General features: G+C 44.3%; 1 protein-coding gene across 1 annotated transcript in view; it reads right to left on the minus strand.

Annotated features, from left to right (window-relative positions):
- Nucleotides 1-242: 242 nt before the first annotated feature.
- kitb (KIT proto-oncogene, receptor tyrosine kinase b) overlaps nucleotides 243-23,866 on the minus strand; it is a 55,139-nt gene continuing 31,515 nt past the window's right edge. The window contains exons 13-20 of the mRNA XM_064926752.1: nucleotides 21,686-21,824; nucleotides 21,487-21,536; nucleotides 20,627-20,733; nucleotides 12,378-12,500; nucleotides 11,933-12,044; nucleotides 7,801-7,900; nucleotides 4,132-4,237; nucleotides 243-3,436 (exon numbers count right to left, since the gene is read on the minus strand). Of these exons, the coding sequence (XP_064782824.1) occupies nucleotides 3,287-3,436; nucleotides 4,132-4,237; nucleotides 7,801-7,900; nucleotides 11,933-12,044; nucleotides 12,378-12,500; nucleotides 20,627-20,733; nucleotides 21,487-21,536; nucleotides 21,686-21,824 (887 nt within the window). The 3' untranslated portion in view covers nucleotides 243-3,286. The remainder of the gene's footprint in view (nucleotides 3,437-4,131; nucleotides 4,238-7,800; nucleotides 7,901-11,932; nucleotides 12,045-12,377; nucleotides 12,501-20,626; nucleotides 20,734-21,486; nucleotides 21,537-21,685; nucleotides 21,825-23,866) is intronic.

A 23,866-nucleotide genomic window follows, 5' to 3' on the forward strand; every position in this document is an offset into this window, starting at 1 on the left:
CACCACCACCGCACACACCATACCACCACACCTGACACACACACCATACCACCACACACACACACACCATACCACCACACACACACACCATACCACCACACACACACACCATACCACACCTGACACACACACCATACCACCACACCACACCATACCATACCACCACACCACACACACACCATACACACACAGACACCATACCACCACACCATACCACCACACCATACCACCACACCACACCATAGTTCCAGTACTGTCTTTATTACAAGCCAACCAACTGTATGAAAACATCCTCAGCCTCCAAGCCGTTCACGGTCCCGTTACAGAAGAAGCCTGTTTTTACCTGGCTTCATTCATCACATACAGTCTCTGCATCAGAACCAACGCACACACATACTATTAACATCAAACAAACCCTGAACGCACAGCAAGCTAATGTATTTACACGTGAAGAGTTGGTTTCCAGACAGAGCCTCTCCTGGTTCTATGTCTCCCAGTCAGAGCTTCTCCTGGTTCTATGTCTCCCAGTCAGAGCTTCTCCTGGTTCTATGTTTCCCAGTCAGAGCTTCTCCTGGTTCTATGTCTCCCAGTCAGAGCTTCTCCTGGTTCTATGTCTCCCAGTCAGAGCCCCTCCTGGTTCTATGTCTCCCAGTCAGAGCTTCTCCTGGTTCTATGTCTCCCAGTCAGAGCCCCTCCTGGTTCTATGTTTCCCAGTCAGAGCCCCTCCTGGTTCTATGTCTCCCAGTCAGAGCTTCTCCTGGTTCTATGTTTCCCAGTCAGAGCTTCTCCTGGTTCTATGTTTCCCAGACAGAGCTTCTCCTGGTTCTATGTCTCCCAGTCAGAGCCCCTCCTGGTTCTATGTCTCCCAGTCAGAGCCCCTCCTGGTTCTATGTCTCCCAGTCAGAGCTTCTCCTGGTTCTATGTTTCCCAGTCAGAGCCCCTCCTGGTTCTATGTCTCCCAGTCAGAGCCCCTCCTGGTTCTATGTCTCCCAGTCAGAGCCCCACCTGGTTCTATGTTTCCCAGTCAGAGCCCCTCCTGGTTCTATGTTTCCCAGTCAGAGCCCCTCCTGGTTCTATGTTTCCCAGTCAGAGCTTCTCCTGGTTCTATGTCTCCCAGACAGAGCCCCTCCTGGTTCTATGTCTCCCAGACAGAGCCCCTCCTGGTTCTATGTCTCCCAGTCAGAGCCCCTCCTGGTTCTATGTTTCCCAGTAAGAGCCCCTCCTGGTTCTATGTTTCCCAGTCAGAGCCCCTCCTGGTTCTATGTCTCCCAGACAGAGCCCCTCCTGGTTCTATGTCTCCCAGACAGAGCCCCTCCTGGTTCTATGTTTCCCAGTCAGAGCCCCTCCTGGTTCTATGTCTCCCAGTCAGAGCCCCTCCTGGTTCTATGTCTCCCAGTCAGAGCCCCTCCTGGTTCTATGTTTCCCAGTAAGAGCCCCTCCTGGTTCTATGTTTCCCAGTCAGAGCCTCTCCTGGTTCTACGTTCCCCAGACAGAGCTTCTCCTGGTTCTATGTCTCCCAGTCAGAGCTTCTCCTGGTTCTATGTCTCCTAGTCAGAGCTTCTCCTGGTTCTGTCTCCCAGTCAGAGCTTCTCCTGGTTCTATGTCTCCCAGTCAGAGCCTCTCCTGGTTCTATGTCTCCCAGTCAGAGCTTCTCCTGGTTCTATGTTCCCCAGACAGAGCTTCTCCTGGTTCTATGTCTCCCAGTCAGAGCTTCTCCTGGTTCTATGTCTCCCAGTCAGAGCTTCTCCTGGTTCTATGTTCCCCAGACAGAGCCTTCTCCTGGTTCTATGTTCCCCAGACAGAGCCTACTCCTGGTTCTATGGATTCACTACAAAAAATCTGACCTCATCAAGAGGGACTGCAGTAGCTCACTGGTCTGCGTACCCACATTCATAAAACAGTATAGAGTTAATCTCTTGCAATTATACACAGTTTGCCATAGGATGGAGAGAAATATTTGCAGTTTTTTTTATATAATATCTGAGTGAAAGTGACAAACAAAATTAATGGGGGCCCCCGGTCAGTAATGAGACCATAATTACCACAAGTTTAGATAGCTGGCTAGACTCATTTACCAATCTTATTTTTTTGGTCTATCTAAAGTCCTAGAATCCTTGGGGAATGTACAACTTTGCTGTTTTTTTAATTAATGTAAATCAATCAGGGCTTAGGCCTGGACATCCAATCAGAGTTTAGGCCTGGACATCCAATCAGAGTTTAGGCCTGGGCATCCAATCAGGGTTTAGGCCTCGGCATCCAATCAGGGTTTAGGCCTGGGCATCCAATCAGAGTTTAGGCCTGGACATCCAATCAGAGTTTAGGCCTGGACATCCAATCAGAGTTTAGGCCTGGGCATCCAATCAGAGTTTAGGCCTGGGCATCCAATCAGGGTTTAGGCCTGGACATCCAATCAGGGTTTAGTATTGTGTATTTTGTGAATGTGTAGGTTATTGTGTTGTGTATTTTATTGTGTTTATGAATGTGTAGGTTAATGTGTTTATGAATGTGTAGGTTAATGTGTTTATGAATGTGGAGGTTATTGTGTTTATGAATGTGGAGGTTATTGTGTTTATGAATGTGGAGGTTATTGTGTTTATGAATGTGGAGGTTATTGTGTTTATGAATGTGGAGGTTATTGTGTTTATGAATGTGTAGGTTAATGTGTTTATGAATGTGGAGGTTATTGTATTGTGTTTATGAATGTGGAGGTTAATGTGTTTATGAATGTGGAGGTTATTGTGTTGTGTCCGATATGGCGGCGCACAATTTGGCCCAGCGTCGTCCGGGGGCGGGCCTGTGTAGGCCGTCATTGTAAATAAGAATTTGTTCTTAACCGACTTGCCTAGTTACATAAAGGTTACATAAAGGTTACATAAAGGTTAGATAAAGGTTAGATAAAGGTTACATACTACATGAAATGCATCACAGACCGATCAAGACAAAGAGAGGGTGTGTCCATTATTCAGACAGTGTCCGAGTCCAGAAAATTGGCGTGTGTGTGTGTGTGTGTGTGTGTGTGTGTGTGTGTTTGTTTGTGTGTGTTGTTTGTTGATGTGTGTGTGTGTTGTTTGTTTGTGTGTGTGTGTTGTTTGTTTGTGTGTGTGTGTGTGTTTGTTTGTGTATGTTGTTTGTTGATGTGTGTGTGTGTTGTTTGTTTGTGTGTGTGTATGTGTGTTTGTTTGTTTGTGTGTGTTTTTGTGTTTGTTGTTTGTCTGGTGTGTGTGTGTGTGTGTGTGTGTGTGTGTGTGTGTGTGTGTGTGTGTGTGTGTGTGTGTGTGTCCATTATTCAGACGGTGTCGTAGTCCAGAAACACGTCAGCAGTATTCAGCAGTAGCGGTTGTGTCGGGGCCGTAGTGCTGCTCACTGAGCTCAGCCTGTGAGACGCTGCCCTCTGCTGGTCTGGAGGAACACTTCCATAGCTCAGGTTCAGGTACACCTGCACACACACACACACACACACACACACACACACACACACACACACACACACCAGACAAACAACACACACACACACGCACGCACGCACACACAGACACACACACACAGACACACAAACAAACAACAGACAAACAACAGACAAACAACAGACACACAGACACAAACAAACAAACAAACACACAAACAAACAACAGACACACAAACACACACAGACACAAACAAACACACAAACACACACAAACAAACAACAGACAAACAACACACACATACACACACAAACAAACACACACATCAACAAACAACACACACACACACACACACACACATCAACAAACAACACACACAAACAAACACACACACACACATCAACAAACAACAGACACACAAACAAACACACAAACACACACAGACAAACATCAACACAGAACTTAGGCATGTTATATTAAACATTACTGAAATATTCCAAAATATACAATTAAATATTCATATTAATACCTAAATGTAGATCCATAAATCCATATAAAACTACACTATTTATGAACCTACATTCTTGGTGTTTTCTGACAGGTAGTAGTTCAAATAATTATACCAAGTTATTGATTCCATTTCAATTCAATACAACTTTAATTGACATATATTGATAATGTATGGATGTATTTTCAACAAACGTTGTTGAACAGCTCCAGAACCTACATTCTTGGTGTGTTCTGACAGTAGTAGTTCAGTCCTCTCGACTACTTTCCTGAAGGAAGGTCTCTTCAGAGGGTCCTCACTCCAACAGGACAACATCATGTCATAACTAGAGAGATACAGAGAGAGAGACAGAGAAAGAGAGAGACAGACAGACAGAGGAGAAACAGGGGTCACAAAACAAGCACAATTTACATGGGAGTCATTTAGCAGACTCTCTTATCCAGAGAGACTGACCGTAGTGAGTCATTTAGCAGACTCTCTTATCCAGAGAGACTGACAGTAGGGAGTCATTTAGTAGACTCTCTTATCCAGAGAGACTGACAGTAGGGAGTCATTTAGCAGACTCTCTAATCCAGAGAGACTGACAGTAGGGAGTCATTTAGCAGACTCTCTTATCCAGAGAGACTGACAGAAGGGAGTCATTTAGCAGTCTCTTATCCATAGAGATTTACAGTAGTGAGTCATTTAGCAGACTCTTATCCAGAGAGACTGACAGTAGGGAGTCATTTAGCAGACTCTCTTATCCAGAGAGACTGACAGTAGGGAGTCATTTAGCAGACTCTCTTATCCAGAGAGACTGACAGTAGGGAGTCATTTAGCAGACTCTTATCAAGAGAGACTGACAGTAGGGAATCATTTAGCAGACTCTCTTATCCAGAGATTTACAGTAGGGAGTCATTTAGCAGACTCTCTTATCCAGAGAGACTGACAGTAGGGAGTCATTTAGCAGACTCTCTTATCCAGAGATTTACAGTAGGGAGTCATTTAGCAGACTCTCTTATCCAGAGAGATTTACAGTAGGGAGTCATTTAGCAGACTCTCTTATCCAGAGAGACTGACAGAAGGGAGTCATTTAGCAGTCTCTTATCCATAGAGATTTACAGTAGTGAGTCATTTAGCAGACTCTTATCCAGAGAGACTGACAGTAGGGAGTCATTTAGCAGACTCTCTTATCCAGAGAGACTGACAGTAGGGAGTCATTTAGCAGACTCTTATCTAGAGAGACTGACAGTAGGGAATCATTTAGCAGACTCTCTTATCCAGAGATTTACAGTAGGGAGTCATTTAGCAGACTCTTATCCAGAGAGACTGACAGTAGGGAGTCATTTAGCAGACTCTCTTATCCAGAGATTTACAGTAGGGAGTCATTTAGCAGACTCTCTTATCCAGAGAGATTTACAGTAGGGAGTCATTTAGCAGACTCTCTTATCCAGAGAGACTTACAGTAGGGAGTCATTTAGCAGACTCTTATCCAGAGAGACTGACAGTAGGGAGTCATTTAGCAGACTCTTATCCAGAGAGACTGACAGTAGGGAGTCATTTAGCAGACTCTTATCCAGAGAGACTGACAGTAGGGAATCATTTAGCAGACTCTCTTATCCAGAGATTTACAGTAGGGAGTCATTTAGCAGACTCTCTTATCCAGAGAGACTGACAGTAGGGAGTCATTTAGCAGACTCTCTTATCCAGAGATTTACAGTAGGGAGTCATTTAGCAGACTCTCTTATCCAGAGAGTCTGACAGTAGGGAGTCATTTAGCAGACTCTTATCCAGAGAGACTGACAGTAGGGAGTCATTTAGCAGACTCTCTTATCCAGAGAGACTGACAGTAGGGAGTCATTTAGCAGACTCTCTTATCCAGAGAGACTTACAGTAGGGAGTCATTTAGCAGACTCTTATCCAGAGAGACTGACAGTAGGGAGTCATTTAGCAGACTCTCTTATCCAGAGAGACTGACAGTAGGGAGTCATTTAGCAGACTCTCTTATCCAGAGAGACTGACAGTAGTGAGTCATTTAGCAGACTCTCTTATCCAGAGAGACTGACAGTAGGGAGTCATTTAGCAGACTCTCTTATCCAGAGAGACTGACAGTAGTGAGTCATTTAGCAGACTCTCTTATCCAGAGAGACTGACAGTAGTGAGTCATTTAGCAGACTCTCTTATCCAGAGAGACTGACAGTAGGGAGTCATTTAGCAGACTCTCTTATCCAGAGAGACTGACAGTAGTGAGTCATTTAGCAGACTCTCTTATCCAGAGAGACTGACAGTAGGGAGTCATTTAGCAGACTCTCTTATCCAGAGAGACTGACAGTAGGGAGTCATTTAGCAGACTCTCTTATCCAGAGAGACTGACAGTAGTGAGTCATTTAGCAGACTCTCTTATCCAGAGAGACTGACAGTAGGGAGTCATTTAGCAGACTCTCTTATCCAGAGAGACTGACAGTAGGGAGTCATTTAGCAGACTCTCTTATCCAGAGAGACTGAGAGTAGGGAGTCATTTAGCAGACTCTCTTATCCAGAGAGACTGAGAGTAGGGAGTCATTTAGCAGACTCTCTAATCCAGAGAGACTGACAGTAGGGAGTCATTTAGCAGACTCTCTAATCCAGAGAGACTGACAGTAGGGAGTCATTTAGCAGACTCTCTTATCCAGAGAGACTGACAGTAGGGAGTCATTTAGCAGACTCTCTTATCCAGAGAGACTGACAGTAGGGAGTCATTTAGCAGACTCTCTTATCCAGAGAGACTGACAGTAGGGAGTCATTTAGCAGACTCTCTTATCCAGAGAGACTGACAGTAGGGAGCCATTTAGCAGACTCTCTTATCCAGAGAGACTGACAGTAGGGAGTCATTTAGCAGACTCTCTTATCCAGAGAGACTGACAGTAGGGAGTCATTTAGCAGACTCTCTTATCCAGAGAGACTGACAGTAGGGAGTCATTTAGCAGACTCTCTTATCCAGAAAGACTGACAGTAGGGAGTCATTTAGCAGACTCTCTTATCCAGAGAGACTGACAGTAGGGAGTCATTTAGCAGACTCTCTTATCCAGAGAGACTGACAGTAGGGAGTCATTTAGCAGACTCTCTTATCCAGAGAGACTGACAGTAGGGAGTCATTTAGCAGACTCCCTTATCCAGAGAGACTGACAGTAGAGAGTCATTTAGCAGACTCTCTTATCCAGAGAGACTGACAGTAGGGAGTCATTTAGCAGACTCTCTTATCCAGAGAGACTGACAGTAGGGAGTCATTTAGCAGACTCTCTTATCCAGAGAGACTGACAGTAGGGAGTCATTTAGCAGACTCTCTTATCCAGAGAGACTGACAGTAGGGAGTCATTTAGCAGACTCTCTTATCCAGAGAGACTGACAGTAGGGAGTCTTTTAGCAGACTCTCTTATCCAGAGAGACTGACAGTAGGGAGTCATTTAGCAGACTCTCTTATCCAGAGAGACTTACAGTAGGGAGTCATTTAGCAGACTCTCTTATCCAGAGAGACTTACAGTAGGGAGTCATTTAGCAGACTCTCTTATCCAGAGAGACTGACAGTAGTGAGTCATTTAGCAGACTCTCTGATCCAGAGAGACTGACAGTAGGGAGTCATTTAGCAGACTCTCTTATCCAGAGAGACTGACAGTAGTGAGTCATTTAGCAGACTCTCTGATCCAGAGAGACTGACAGTAGGGAGTCATTTAGCAGACTCTCTTATCCAGAGAGACTGACAGTAGGGAGTCATTTAGCAGACTCTCTTATCCAGAGAGACTGACAGTAGGGAGTCATTTAGCAGACTCTCTTAGTTAGCATCTTCATCTTAAGATCTCTAGGTGGGACAACCACATATTGTGTCTCAGTAATAGTAAGTATATTTTTCAAAATGACACACACACTCCTTACATTTCTCTGGGAGCCACATCAGGCCTGTTCATTCTGTGTCCTTCCTGGATCATCCTGTAGAACGCTGAACCCACCTGCATACCAGGGTATGGACTGCTGCCTACACACACACACACACACACACACACACACACACACACACACAGTTAGTATATTCCCCAAACATGTGTGTTTGTGTGCCTGCATGCCTTTGTGTGTGTGAGTATATAGACTGTATCCAAGGTTACTATAGTTACCATGTGACCAGACATCAGTCTCCAAGGTTACTATAGTTACCATGTGACCAGACATCAGTCTCCAGGGTTACTATAGTTACCATGTGACCAGACATCAGTCTCCAAGGTGACTACAGTTACCATGTGACCAGACATCACTCTGAAGGGTTAAAGTTGATTTCGAGGGTCTTCTAAAGACCCCCACCATTGATTAGGTTGTCATTGATCATTAGCTTTACGTGCCATTATACTTATTCTCACTGTATAGCTGAATACTGAGTCCTCTGTCTGTGTCACACTCTCTACCAAAACCCGCAGCCCCGCGTCTGTGGGAAGAGGTGAGAATGAGGGGACTGTGGATGACAGCGAGACACAGAGAGAGACAAGCTCTCTACCAAAACCCGCAGCCCCGCGTCTGTGAGAAGAGGTGAGAATGAGGGGACTGTGGATGACAGCGAGACACAGAGAGAGACAAGCTCTCTACCAAAACCCGCAGCCCCGCGTCTGTGAGAAGAGGTGAGAATGAGGGGACTGTGGATGACAGCGAGACACAGAGAGAGACACAGCGTCTGTTTTTCTCTGAAACCAGGGCAGATTTACATCCCGCTGAGACAGGTTCTCAGAAACCTGGTGTTTAGAATAACTGGGTCTTTACACTGCAGGGTTTGACACCCTGCGTTTTGATCTATAGAAGATCCTGTCTTTCTTTTGTTCGCAACTCAGGAGAGACATTGGTTGTATGTTGATCTTTGACTTCTGTCAACAGCTGTCTTGTAATTAAAATATCTTGTGGAAGGACCACCAGAGGGCAGGCTGGGCTTACGGATAGCAGCCCAACAAGGCATGGGAGACAAGGTAACCAAAGGGCAGGCTGGGCTTACGGATAGCAGCCCAACAAGGCATGGGAGACAAGGTAACCAGAGGGCAGGCTGGGCTCACGGATAGCAGCCCAACAAGGCATGGGAGACAAGGTCACCAGACGGCAGGCTGGGCTCACGGATAGCAGCCCAACAAGGCATGGGAGACAAGGTCACCAGAGGGCAGGCTGGGCTCACGGATAGCAGCCCAACAAGGCATGGGAGACAAGGTAACCAGAGGGCAGGCTGGGCTCACGGATAGCAGCCCAACAAGGCATGGGAGACAAGGTCACCAGACGGCAGGCTGGGCTCACGGATAGCAGCCCAACAAGGCATGGGAGACAAGGTAACCAGAGGGCAGGCTGGGCTCACGGATAGCAGCCCAACAAGGCATGGGAGACAAGGTCACCAGACGGCAGGCTGGGCTCACGGATAGCAGCCCAACAAGGCATGGGAGACAAGGTCACCAGAGGGCAGGCTGGGCTCACGGATAGCAGCCCAACAAGGCATGGGAGACAAGGTCACCAGAGGCAATTAAGCACAGCTGACGGTACTAATGACATATTCTCCTTCCCCAATAAGAGAGAGAATGGAACCAGCAGAGAGGAGGGGGGGAAACTATCTCTGGAAGATGGCCACCGAGACAGAGGAGCTATCCAGGAAGAACCACGAAGATGGTGACAATCCCGTGACTTTTTGTTGTAGTTTAAAGATAATTCTATTGTGTTCCTGTTTCATCTGGAGGAGATGTATGTTTTTCCTTGGGAGATTTTCATTGATTATGTTGGAGTGTTTGTGTTGACCAAATGCCCTCAATAGAACTGTGTTCAATCAAGAAAACCTACTCCGGACTCGTTTATTCCACCTTCACCCTTTAGAGTGACGCCCAATTACTTGGTCCGCTCACAATCTTCATTTTATATATGCACCTTTTATATATGCACATTTATTTTATATATTCACATTTTGAGTTTTCTTTATTTGTTAAGTAAATAACAGAGACCAGAAAAGGTGAAAACAACAACTCTCCAAGGTTACTATAGTTACCATGTGACCAGACATCACTCTCCAAGGTTACTATAGTTACCATGTGACCAGACATCAGTCTCCAAGGTGACTATAGTTACCATGTGACCAGACATCAGTCTCCAAGGTTACTATAGATACCATGTGACCAGACATCAGTCTCCAAGGTGACTATATATACCATGTGACCAGACATCAGTCTCCAAGGTGACTATAGATACCATGTGACCAGACATCAGTCTCCAAGGTGACTATAGATACCATGTGACCAGACATCAGTCTCCAAGGTGACTATAGTTACCATGTGACCAGACATCACTCTCCAAGGTGACTATAGATACCATGTGACCAGACATCAGTCTCCAAGGTGATCTATAGTTACCATGTGACGAGACATCAGTCTCCAAGGTGATCTATAGATACCATGTGACCAGACAGTCTCCAAGGTGACTATAGATACCATGTGACCAGACATCACTCTCCAAGGTGACTATAGTTACCATGTGACCAGACATCACTCTCCAAGGTTACTATAGTTACCATGTGACCAGACATCAGTCTCCAAGGTGACTATAGCTACCATGTGACCAGACATCAGTCTCCAAGGTGACTATAGATACCATGTGACCAGACATCAGTCTCCAAGGTGACTATATATACCATGTGACCAGACATCAGTCTCCAAGGTGACTATAGATACCATGTGACCAGACATCAGTCTCCAAGGTGACTATAGATACCATGTGACCAGACATCAGTCTCCAAGGTGACTATAGATACCATGTGACCAGACATCAGTCTCCTAGGTGACTATAGATACCATGTGACCAGACATCAGTCTCCTAGGTGACTATAGATACCATGTGACCAGACATCAGTCTCCAAGGTGACTATAGATACCATGTGACCAGACATCAGTCTCCAAGGTGACTATAGATACCATGTGACCAGACATCAGTCTCCAAGGGGACTATAGATACCATGTGACCAGACATCAGTCTCCAAGGGGACTATAGATACCATGTGACCAGACATCAGTCTCCAAGGTGACTATAGATACCATGTGACCAGACATCAGTCTCCAAGGTTACTATAGATACCATGTGACCAGACATCAGTCTCCAAGGTGACTATAGTTACCATGTGACCAGACATCAGTCTCCAAGGTGATCTATAGATACCATGTGACCAGACATCAGTCTCCAAGGTGACTATAGATACCATGTGACCAGACATCACTCTCCAAGGTTACTATAGTTACCATGTGACCAGACATCAGTCTCCAAGGTTACTACAGTTACCATGTGACCAGACATCAGTCTCCAAGGTGACTATAGATACCATGTGACCAGCCATCAGTCTCCAAGGTGACTATAGTTACCATGTGACCAGACATCAGTCTCCAAGGTGACTATAGATACCATGTGACCAGACATCAGTCTCCAAGGTGACTATAGATACCATGTGACCAGACATCAGTCTCCAAGGTGACTATAGTTACCATGTGACCAGACATCAGTCTCCAAGGTGATCTATAGATACCATGTGACCAGACATCAGTCTCCAAGGTGACTATAGATACCATGTGACCAGACATCACTCTCCAAGGTTACTATAGTTGCCATGTGACCAGACATCAGTCTCCAAGGTGACTATAGATACCATGTGACCAGACATCAGTCTCCAAGGTGACTATAGTTACCATGTGACCAGACATCAGTCTCCAAGGGGACTATAGATACCATGTGACCAGACATCAGTCTCCAAGGTGACTATAGATACCATGTGACCAGACATCAGTCTCCAAGGTGACTATAGATACCATGTGACCAGACATCAGTCTCCAAGGTGACTATAGATACCATGTGACCAGACATCAGTCTCCAAGGTGACTATAGATACCATGTGACCAGACATCAGTCTCCAAGGTGACTATAGATACCATGTGACCAGACATCAGTCTCCAAGGTGACTATAGATACCATGTGACCAGACAGTCTCCAAGGTGATCTATAGTTATGTACTGTACATTACCTAAAGAGAATATTTCCCAGAGCAGGATACCATATGACCAAACATCACTCTCCAAGGTGTAAACACCGTCAAAGATACTCTCTGGAGACATCCACTTCACTGGGAGACGGGCCTGGAACACACAGGAAACGCATCATCAGGGGGAGACAACACCCACAGGAAACGCATCATCGGGGTAAAACAGGAAGTGGCTATTCATTTTAAAAGATAGTTCAGTGGTTTTACTTATTTGGATGTTTCCTTACCTTGACAGTCATTGTCCAGAGACGACTATCAAGATAAGGAAACATATCTAAAACATGTAAAATGGCCAAACTATCCCTCTGAGATTCCGTTGTGTTACAATGCTTGGGTTTTTACTTGTTGTTCTTTGATGGTAAAAATTGAGCAACCTTCTTGTATTTCACACTCTTTCTATAACAAAAATACACACACACACACTTACATTGCCTCTGAGGACGTAGTTGGAGTCGGTGGTGATGTCTCGGGCCAGTCCGAAGTCACAGATCTTGGCTACTCTACCCTGAGTCAGTAGAATGTTCCTGGCTGCTAGGTCTCTGTGGATACACTACACACACACACACACACACACGCACACACACAGGCACACACACAGGCACACACACAGACACAGTTAAAGTAAAGATTCAACCATATAGAGAAATAACTACATAGAAGACAGAAACACAGACAGCAGCAACATCAACTGTCTCTAACTCAGTGGAGACATGTCATTCAGGACAGAGCCCCACTTGTTCAGCTACAAAATACAACACATAAAAAGTTGCCTGTTTAGCATTTTATTTTGGCATTAATTCCATGGCACATATCAGTTTGCAAACAACGTTAAAATAAAAAATATATAAAATAATCCTTGAGTTAATAAACCCGTATACAAACATGGTCTCTTTCTTGACAGAAGCCATGCCAAAATAAAAGTAAGAACAAAAATGTATAAAATAATATATTTTTTCGTCTCTCTGTATTTCATATTTTTCCTTCAACTCTCCAGAGGCGCCAGGGTTAGCCTAGTGGTTAGAGCGTTGGACTAGTAACCGGAGGGTTGCAAGTTCCAACGGCCGAACTGACTTGCCTAGTAAAAAAAAGGTAAAATTAAAAATAAAAAGAGGCTGAATTGTGTCTCACAGTGAGTGAAACAGCGCCCCTCTGTCTCTCTATGCGTTGGCAATCTATCTGATGCTGTGTGGTCAAAAAGAGTATGACAATGTTGCCGTTGAGAAGCATTGAAAGCAACAGAAGCCAGCGAGCATTTGGCCTCCCCTTTGATAAAAAGGAAAAGGTATAAAATAATAATAGTTGAGCTATACTGTGAATGGTCCTGGCGCACCAAAAACAAAAGTGTCAAGGGAATCCAGATTGGATTGGCTTCACTCCTATCAGATCCCATTCATACGTCATTGACAGAAACAACTTGAATTGTTGCATCTCGTTGTGTTGTTGTCCTCTGGTGTCTAGCTCGTTAAAATTGTCCCTTTCCTAAATTAGCCACGGATGGAGATGGGGATTTGAACTTGTGGTTTTACTCAACTCTCCATACTGGCAAATGATTATAATGGCGATTCTGAACCAACCATTAATTCATACATTTTGTGCCCCTGGTAGAAGGCTAATGTTAACAAGATAATGTTGCCCATGAATGGAGTTAGGCTGGCGAGCAAGACTTTTAGCCAGGTAGCATAGGACAACAAACAAGAAAAGTGTGTACTGTATAACAGAGTGATAGACAGTGTACTGTATAACAGAGTGATACTGAATGACAGAGTGATAGACCGTGTACTGTATAACAGAGTGATAGAACATGTACTGTATAACTGAGTGATAGAACGTGTACTGTATAACAGAGTGATACTGAATGACAGAGTGATAGACCATGTACTGTAGAAGTTATAGACAGGGTACTGTATAACAGAGTGATACTGAATGACAGAGTGATAGACCGTGTACTGTAGAACAGTTATAGACAGTGTACTGTATAACAGAGTGATACTGAATGACAGAGTGATAGACCGTGTACTGTATAACAGAGTGATACTGAATGACAGAGTGATAGACCATGTACTGTAGAAGTTATAGACAGGGTACTGTATAACAGAGTGATACTGAATGACAGAGTGATAGATCGTGTACTGTATAACAGTGTACTGTATAACAGAGTGATACTGAATGACAGAGTGATAGACCGTGTACTGTATAACAGAGTGATAGACCGTGTACTGTATAACAGAGTGATACTGAATGACACAGTGATAGACCGTGTACTGTATAACAGAGTGATAGACCGTGTACTGTAGAACAGTTATAGACAGTGTACTGTATAACAGAGTGATACTGAATGACAGAGTGATAGACCGTGTACTGTATAACAGTGTGATACTGAATGACAGAGTGATAGACCGTGTACTGTATAACAGAGTAATACTGTATAACAGAGTGATAGACAGTGTACTGTATAACAGAGTGATACTGAATGACAGAGTGATAGACCGTTTTGTCAACATGACAGAGATGAGGATGTCATTGGCGTTTCTCTACAAGTAGGGCGAGTCAACATTAACTTTCTACTTGCACGAATGAGCACACACACACACACACACACACACACACACACACACACACACACACACACACACACAGAGAAAACCATGGACAGTCACATCACATTTAGCTTACATTGATTGGACTAAATCTATTTTTGGTATATTTTAGTTGTCACTGTATTAGACTAAGGTGATTTGATGATGTTGAAATGTTGAAGTGTAAATGGTGCTGGAATAGTGGAGGCAGCTCCTGTTTTCTATGTGACATGCAGTAACTCTCTGTGGTTCTAAATCAATAGTCGTTTAGTGGTCCGAAAATGTAGGAAACATTACCTGGCTTGACCTGCTGTAGGTCATGTAACTGTTTGTTACAGGTAGTGTGTTTTGTGGACCTCACTGGACAGAGGTTGCTCTCTGGTTTTATGATGAAACAAAGGTGTGGTTTGAATTTCTTATTGACTCGTCCCTTTAGGCCCTGAGGCCTATATATATATCACTGTGTCTATAGGCCCTTAGGCCTATATATATCACTGTGTCAAGGCATATGAACTAACAGGTTGTAGAGCAAACAACGTAATTATCACAACACACAGGTTGTTATATGGCTTTTGGTGCTGGCTTCCTCAGTGATTTGACTCAGGCACCGCTACTGTTTTCTTGAGTCAGGCAGCTCCAAAATGCAGGTGTTTGCATCCCAGCTCAGTGCTTTCTGTGGTGGAGGGGCAGCCAGCAAAAATACGGAGCGTATGGGGGTTGGTAATCTTCTCTAGTTGCGCTGTGATTGGCTCAGTGGTCTGTCACTCATGTGGACACTAAGTCACCGCAGAATCTACAGGTAGAGCTAGGCAGTTCAAGCCCCCTTGAGAGCTGCCATAGATTTAGATTAGAAGTGCCCGTCCAATCGTGGCGCAGCGGTCTAAGGCATCGCAGTGCAAGAGGTGTCACTACAGATCTGGGTTTGATCCCAGCCGCGATTGGCCCGGCGTCGTCTGGGTTAGGGGAGGGTTTGGCCAGCTGGGATGTCCTTGTCCCACCGCGCTCAAGCGCCTCCTTGTGGTGGGCCGGGGGCAGTGCACGCAGGCTTCAGTTGCGAGCTGTATGGTGTTTCCTCTCACACATTGGTGCGGCAGGCTTCCTGGTTAAGCGAGCAGTGTGTCAAGCAGTGTGGCTTAGGCTGGGGGGGGGAAGAAGTGCCCGTCCAAGAAGGCTCAAGGTCATTGGCCACAGAGAAAATGACGTCAAATCATGTTATATGTACAGTAGCTTTGATTGGACTGATCACGTCAACATCCGACTTTCGAAATCTTAGCGAGCAGCCATCATCGTGAATCAGATCGACAATCTACTGGCAAATTCTTTTGAATCCTTGTCACATAAGAGAAATGATGAAGATAAATTATAGAGAAAAGGTATCGGTACTCATCGGCCACTGGACATAAAAGATTACACAACAAGTCTGAAAAAAAAAAATCAAAAAATTCAACAATGAGTGGTTTGGAAAGAATCAGTGGCTAACTACGAGCGTCGCAAAGAAATCACTATTTTTGCTTCCCCTGCCTGCTATTCAGTGGAGATGGTGTTTGGTCCAAGTCTGGGTTTAAGGATTTAAAATATCTGTCTGAATGGGTCTATTTTCCAAGCTTATTTAAAAGGTGATGAGTGAGACGCTTACAGAAGCTACAACAAAACATGCTAACATGGGCTCACCATTACCAATGACAAGGGAGAGCGTGTTAGCATGCTAGAGTTCTGTTCTAGGCCCTCTCCTATTCTCGCTATACACTAAGTCACTTGGCTCTGTCATAACCTCACATGGTCTCTCCTATCATTGCTATGCAGACGACACACAATTAATCTTCTCCTTTCCCCCTTCTGATGACCAGGTGGCGAATCGCATCTCTGCATGTCTGGCAGACATATCAGTGTGGATGACGGATCACCACCTCAAGCTGAACCTCGGCAAGACGGAGCTGCTCTTCCTCCCGGGGAAGGACTGCCCGTTCCATGATGTCGCCACCACGGTTGACAACTCCATTGTGTCCTCCTCCCAGAGCGCTAAGAACCTTGGCGTGATCCTGGACAACACCCTGTCGTTCTCAACCAACATCATGGCGGTGGCCCGTTCCTGTAGGTTCATGCTCTACAACATCCGCAGAGTACGACCCTGCCTCACACAGGAAGCGGCGCAAGTCCTAATCCAGGCACTTGTCATCTCCCGTCTGGATTACTGCAACTCGCTGTTGGCTGGGCTCCCTGCCTGTGCCATTAAACCCCTACAGCTCATCCAGAACGCCGCAGCCCGTCTGGTGTTCAACCTTCCCAAGTTCTCTCACGTCACCCCGCTCCTCCGCTCTCTCCACTGGCTTCCAGTTGAAGCTCGCATCCGCTACAAGACCATGGTGCTTGCCTACGGAGCTGTGAGGGGAACGGCACCGCAGTACCTCCAGGCTCTGATCAGGTCCTACACCCAAACAAGGGCACTGCGTTCATCCACCTCTGGCCTGCTCGCCTCCCTACCACTGAGGAAGTACAGTTCCCGCTCAGCCCAGTCAAAACTGTTCGCTGCTCTGGCCCCCCAATGGTGGAACAAACTCCCTCACGACGCCAGGACAGCGGAGTCAATCACCACCTTCCGGAGACACCTGAAACCCCACCTCTTCAAGGAATACCTAGGATAGGATAAGTAATCCTTCTCACCCCCCCTTAAATGATTTAGATGCACTATTGTAAAGTGGCTGTTCCACTGGATGTCAGAAGGTGAATTCACCAATTTGTAAGTCGCTCTGGATAAGAGCGTCTGCTAAATGACTTAAATGTAAATGTAGAGTGTTAGCATGCTAGTGTGTTAGCATGTTAGCATGCTAGTGTGTTAGCATGCTAGCGTGTTAGTGTAACCGATGTGAAATCGCTAGCTAGTTAGCGGTGGTGCGCGCTAATAGCATTTCAATCTGTGACGTTACTCGCTCTGAGACCTTGAAGTAGTTGTTCCCCTTGCTCTGCAAGGGCTGCAGCTTTTGTGGAGCGATGGGTAACGATGCTTCGAGGGTGGCTGTTGTAGATGTGTGCAGAGGGTCCCTGGTTCAAGCCCAGGTCGTGGCGAGGAGAGGGACGGAAGCTATACTGTTACATTACCATGTTAGCATGTTTGAGTATTACCATGTTAGCATGTTAGAGTATTACCATGTTAGCATGTTAGAGTATTACCATGTTAGTGTATTAGCGTGTTAGAGTATTACCATGTTAGCGTATTACCGTGTTAGAGTATTACCGTGTTAGCGTATTAGCGTGTTAGAGTATTACCATGTTAGCGTATTAGCGTGTTAGAGTATTACCGTGTTAGCGTATTAGCGTGTTAGAGTATTACCATGTTAGCGTATTAGCGTGTTAGCGTATTACCATGTTAGCGTATTACCATGTTAGCGTATTAGCATGTTAGCGTATTAGCGTGTTAGAGTATTACCGTGTTAGCGTATTAGCGTGTTAGAGTATTACCATGTTTGCGTATTAGCATGTTAGAGTATTACCATGTTAGCGTATTAGCGTGTTAGAGTATTAGCATATTAGCGTGTTAGAGTATTACCATGTTAGCGTATTAGCGTGTTAGAGTATTACCGTGTTAGCGTATTAGCATGTTAGCGTATTAGCGTATTAGCGTGTTTTGTTGTAGCCTCTGTAAGCTTCTCTCTCATCATTATTCATGATTCATTCATGGTTTTTCTTATTAATCAAGGTATAATTATCAGGATTAGTTTGGAAAACGTTCAGAAAACATTTTCTATTCTTACTTCAATAGAAAATATCACAAGACATTATTCACCAGTCAGTTCTGGTTGGGAAAAACAACAGAACCCAAACAGAACCCAAACAGAACCCAAACAGAACCCAAAGATTGATGAAGTCAAAGCATAGCAAGGAATATGGGACCAAATACCAAAACTTTGAACTACTCTCATTCACTTTCATTCACTCGTAAATCTAGAGATTGACTTGTTCCCACAAAGAAATGGGATGTCGGATCAATTTGCTCCATGAAGAAGATAAAAGCGACAATAGTTTTTTGTGTAAAGTGTTTTAAAATCAGGTTGACTGTATCTATTGTTGATCACATGTTTAGGTCAAACAGAGAAGGCTGAAGGAGACACAGACCTTCTCTCAGCACTGGAGATTTCCTACAGACAAACTATAAACCACTTTTCAACTGTGTTTGTGTGTGTGTATATATAGGTGTGTGTGTTTGTGTATATGTGTGTGTTTATATATTTGTGTGTTTGTGTATATGTGTGTGTATATGTGTGTGTGTTGGTATATATATGTGTGTGTGTGTGTGTGTGTTGGTATATATATATATATGTGTGTGTGTGTGTTGGTATATATATATGTGTGTGTGTGTGTGTGTGTGTGTGTGTTGGTATATATATGTGTGTGTGTGTGTGTGTGTGTGTGTGTGTGTGTGTGTGTATGTACATGTACAGTGCCTTGCGAAAGTATTCGGCCCCCTTGAACTTTGCGACCTTTTGCCACATTTCAGGCTTCAAACATAAAGATATAAAACTGTATTTTTTTGTGACGAATCAACAACAAGTGGGACACAATCATGAAGGGGAACGACATTTATTGGATATTTCAAACTTTTTTAACAAATCAAAAACTGAAAAATTGGGCGTGCAAAATTATTCAGCCCCCTTAAGTTAATACTTTGTAGCGCCACCTTTTGCTGCGATTACAGCTGTAAGTCGCTTGGGGTATGTCTCTATCAGTTTTGCACATCGAGAGACTGACATTTTTTCCCATTCCTCCTTGCAAAACAGCTCGAGCTCAGTGAGGTTGGATGGAGAGCATTTGTGAACAGCAGTTTTCAGTTCCTTCCACAGATTCTCGATTGGATTCAGGTCTGGACTTTGACTTGGCCATTCTAACACCTGGATATGTTTATTTTTGAACCATTCCATTGTAGGTTTTGCTTTATGTTTTGGATCATTGTCTTGTTGGAAGACAAATCTCCGTCCCAGTCTCAGGTCTTTTGAAGACTCCATCAGGTTTTCTTCCAGAATGGTCCTGTATTTGGCTACATCCATCTTCCCATCAATTTTAACCATCTTCCCTGTCCCTGCTGAAGAAAAGCAGGCCCAAACCATGATGCTGCCACCACCATGTTTGACAGTGGAGATGGTGTGTTCAGGGTGATGAGCTGTGTTGCTTTTACGCCAAACATAACGTTTTGCATTGTTGCCAAAAAGTTCAATTTTGGTTTCATCTGACCAGAGCACCTTCTTCCACATGTTTGGTGTGTCTCCCAGGTGGCTTGTGGCAAACTTTAAACAACACTTTTTATGGATATCTTTAAGAAATGGCTTTCTTCTTGCCACTCTTCCATAAAGGCCAGATTTGTGCAATATACGACTGATTGTTGTCCTATGGACAGAGTCTCCCACCTCAGCTGTAGATCTCTGCAGTTCATCCAGAGTGATCATGGGCCTCTTGGCTGCATCTCTGATCAGTCTTCTCCTTGTATGAGCTGAAATTTTAGAGGGACGGCCAGGTCTTGGTAGATTTGCAGTGGTCTGACACTCATTCCATTTCAATATTATCGCTTGCACAGTGCTCCTTGGGATGTTTAAAGCTTGGGAAATCTTTTTGTATCCAAATCTGGCTTTAAACTTCTTCACAACAGTATCTCGGACCTGCCTGGTGTGTTCCTTGTTCTTCATGATGCTCTCTGCGCTTTTAACGGACCTCTGAGACTATCACAGTGCAGGTGCATTTATACGGAGACTTGATTACACACAGGTGGATTGTATTTATCATCATTAGTCATTTAGGTCAACATTGGATCATTCAGAGATCCTCACTGAACTTCTGGAGAGAGTTTGCTGCATTGAAAGTAAAGGGGCTGTTAATTTTGCACACCCAATTTTTCAGTTTTTGATTTGTTAAAAAAGTTTGAAATATCCAATAAATGTTGTTCCACTTCATGATAGTGTGCCACTTGTTGTTGATTCTTCACAAAAAAATACAGTTTTATATCTTTATGTTTGAAGCCTGAAATGTGGCAAAAGGTCGCAAAGTTCAAGGGGGCCGAATACTTTCGCAAGGCACTGTATATGTGTGTATGTGTGTATGTGTGTCAGAACCTTACATTCTTAGAGGTGATGTACTCCATGCCCTTTGCCACCTGGTAGGAGAAGCTCAGTAGATCCTCTGTGTCCACAGACAACTCATCTATACTCAGACACCCCTTATCATCTAGAGAGAGAGAGACAGAGAGGGGAGAGAAGGTAGGAGAGAGAGAAGGTAGGAGGGAGAGAAGGTAGGAGAGAGAGAGGGGAGGAGGGAGAGAAGGTAGGAGGGAGAGAAGGTAGGAGAGAGAGAGGGGAGGAGAGAGAGAGAGAGAGGGGAGGAGAGAGAGAGAGAGAGGGGAGGAGAGAGAGAGAGAGAGAGAGAGGGGAGGAGAGAGAGAGAGAGGGGGGAGGAGAGAGAGAGAGAGGGTAGGAGATAGAGAGAGGGGAGGAGAGAGAGGGGAGGAGAGAGAGAGAGAGGGGGAGGAGAGAGAGAGAGGGGGAGGAGAGAGAGAGGGGGAAGAGAGAGAGGGGGGGAGGAGGAGAGAGAGAGAGAGGAGGAGGGAGAGGGTAGAGAAAAGAGGGGGTGAGAAATGGGAGAGAGAGAGAAGGTAGGAGCGAGAGGGAGAGGGTAGGAGAGAGAGGGAGAGGGTAGGAGAAAGAGGGAGAGGGTAGGAGAGAGAGGGAGAGGGTAGGAGAGAGAGAGAGGGGAGGAGAGAGGGTAGGAGAGAAAGAGGGAGAGGGGACGAGAGGGAGAGAAGGGAGAAATAAAGATATTTAGCCCATATTGTCAGCGATATATTAATGTTAAATGTTAATATTAAATATAAAATGTTTTTGGATGAATCCACATGAGTCTTTGATTAAAGGGAATCATGTGAGAGGATGACACTATGGATTTATACAGGATTATGGTGCATGGTGGGAAATGTAGTTTTACCTGACTGAGAGGACGGACGCATAGGCATGTAACTGCTGCCGTTCCCATCTCTACACACACACACACACACACACACACACACACACAGAGAGAGAAATTAAACAGAAATATTATCATGAGTAAAGTACAAAACACACACAGACACACACACACACAGACACACACACAGACACACACACACACACACACACACACACACCTCTGTGGTTCTCGGGGGTTGTTGATGTTGCGGTAGTACCCATCAGCAGCCTGGGCGCTGAAGAACGTCTCTCTCTTCCTACGCAGAAAGTTGAGCAGATCTCCATAGCAACAGTACTCCGTGATCACCAGCGTCGGCCCTGACAAGAAATAAAACATCAGGGTGAGAGTTCACACGGCAGGACGGGACCACAAACTGTCATACGACTGCTTCCACCAGGGTAACCTAGTGGTTAGAGCGTTGGACTAGTAAAGGAAAGGTTAAAGTTCAAATCCCCGAGCTGACAAGCTATTAAACTGTGATTCTGTCCCTGAACAGGCAGTTAACCCACTGTTCATAGCACGTCATTGAAAATAAGAATTCTTAACTGACTTGCCTAGTTAAATAAAGGTTAAAAAAATTATATATATATTTAAACTTTGAAGTTTATAAAGAAAGCTCAAATTGATTATTGCTTACGAAGCAAATTACGTGAGTAGATGCCTAAATTAAGGTTCTATGTGGACTGAATTTAGAAACTCTGTTCATTGAATGTGCTTTCCAACGAGTCCAGGATCTGGTAAAACATCCCCTAATCTGGATCTGGTAAAACATCCCCTAATCTGGATCTGGTAAAACATCCCTTAATATGGATCTGGTAAAACACCCCTTAATCTGGATCTGGTAAAACATCCCTTAATCTGGATCTGGTAAAACATCCCTTAATATGGATCTGGTAAAACACCCCTTAATCTGGATCTGGTAAAACACCCCTTAATCTGGATCTGGTAAAACATCCCTTAATCTGGATCTGGTAAAACATCCCTTAATCTGGATCTGGTAAAACATCCCTTAATCCCTTATTCTGGATCTGGTAAAACATCCCTTAATCTGGATCTGGTAAAACATCCCTTAATCTGGATCTGGTAAAACATCCCTTAATCTGGATCTGATAAAACACCCCTTAATCTGGATCTGGTAAAACATCCCTTAATCTGGATCTGGTAAAACATCCCTTAATCTGGATCTGGTAAAACATCCCTTAATCTGGATCTGATAAAACACCCCTTAATCTGGATCTGGTAAAACGCCCCTTAATCTGGATCTGGTAAAACATCCCTTAATCTGGATCTGGTAATCTGGATCTGGTAAAACACCCCTTAATCTGGATCTGGTAAAACATCCCTTAATCTGGATCTGTTAATCTGGATCTGGTAAAACATCCCTTAATCTGGATCTGGTAAAACATCCCTTAATCTGGATCTGGTAAAACATCCCTTAATCTGGATCTGTTAATCTGGATCTGGTAAAACATCCCTTAATCTGGATCTGGTAAAACATCCCTTAATCTGTATCTGGTAAAACACCCCTTAATCTGGATCTGGTAAAACACCCCTTAATCTGGATCTGGTAAAACATCCCTTAATCTGGATCTGGTAAAACATCCCTTAATCTGGATCTGGTAAAACACCCCTTAATCTGGATCTGTTAATCTGGATCTGGTAAAACATCCCTTAATCTGGATCTGGTAAAACACCCCTGTAATCTGGATAATCTGGATCTGGTAAAACATCCCTTAATCTGGATCTGGTAAAACATCCCTCTGGATCTGGTAAAACACCCCTAATCTGGATCTGGTAAAACATCCCTTAATCTGGATCTGGTAAAACATCCCTTAATCTGGATCTGGTAAAACATCCCTTAATCTGGATCTGGATAAAACATCCCTTAATCTGGATCTGGTAAAACATCCCTTAATCTGGATCTGGTAAAACACCCTTAATCTGGATCTGGTAAAACATCCCTTAATCTGGATCTGGTAAAACATCCCTTAATCTGGATCTGGTAAAACATCCCTTAATCTGTTCTGGTAAAACACCCCTTAATCTGGATCTGGTAAAACACACCTTAATCTGGATCTGGTAAAACATCCCTTAATCTGGATCTGGTAAAACATCCCTTAATCTGGATCTGGTAAAACACCCCTTAATCTGGATCTGTTAATCTGGATCTGGTAAAACATCCCTTAATCTGGATCTGGTAAAACACCCTTAATCTGGATCTGGTAAAACATCCCTTAATCTGGATCTGGTAAAACACCCTTAATCTGGATCTGGTAAAACACCCCTGGATAATCTGGATCTGGTAAAACATCCCTTAATCTGGATCTGGTAAAACATCCCTTATCTGGTATCTGGATCT

Source organism: Oncorhynchus masou, chromosome 20 (assembly GCF_036934945.1).
Source record: "Oncorhynchus masou masou isolate Uvic2021 chromosome 20, UVic_Omas_1.1, whole genome shotgun sequence".
Lineage (NCBI taxonomy): Eukaryota > Metazoa > Chordata > Actinopteri > Salmoniformes > Salmonidae > Oncorhynchus > Oncorhynchus masou.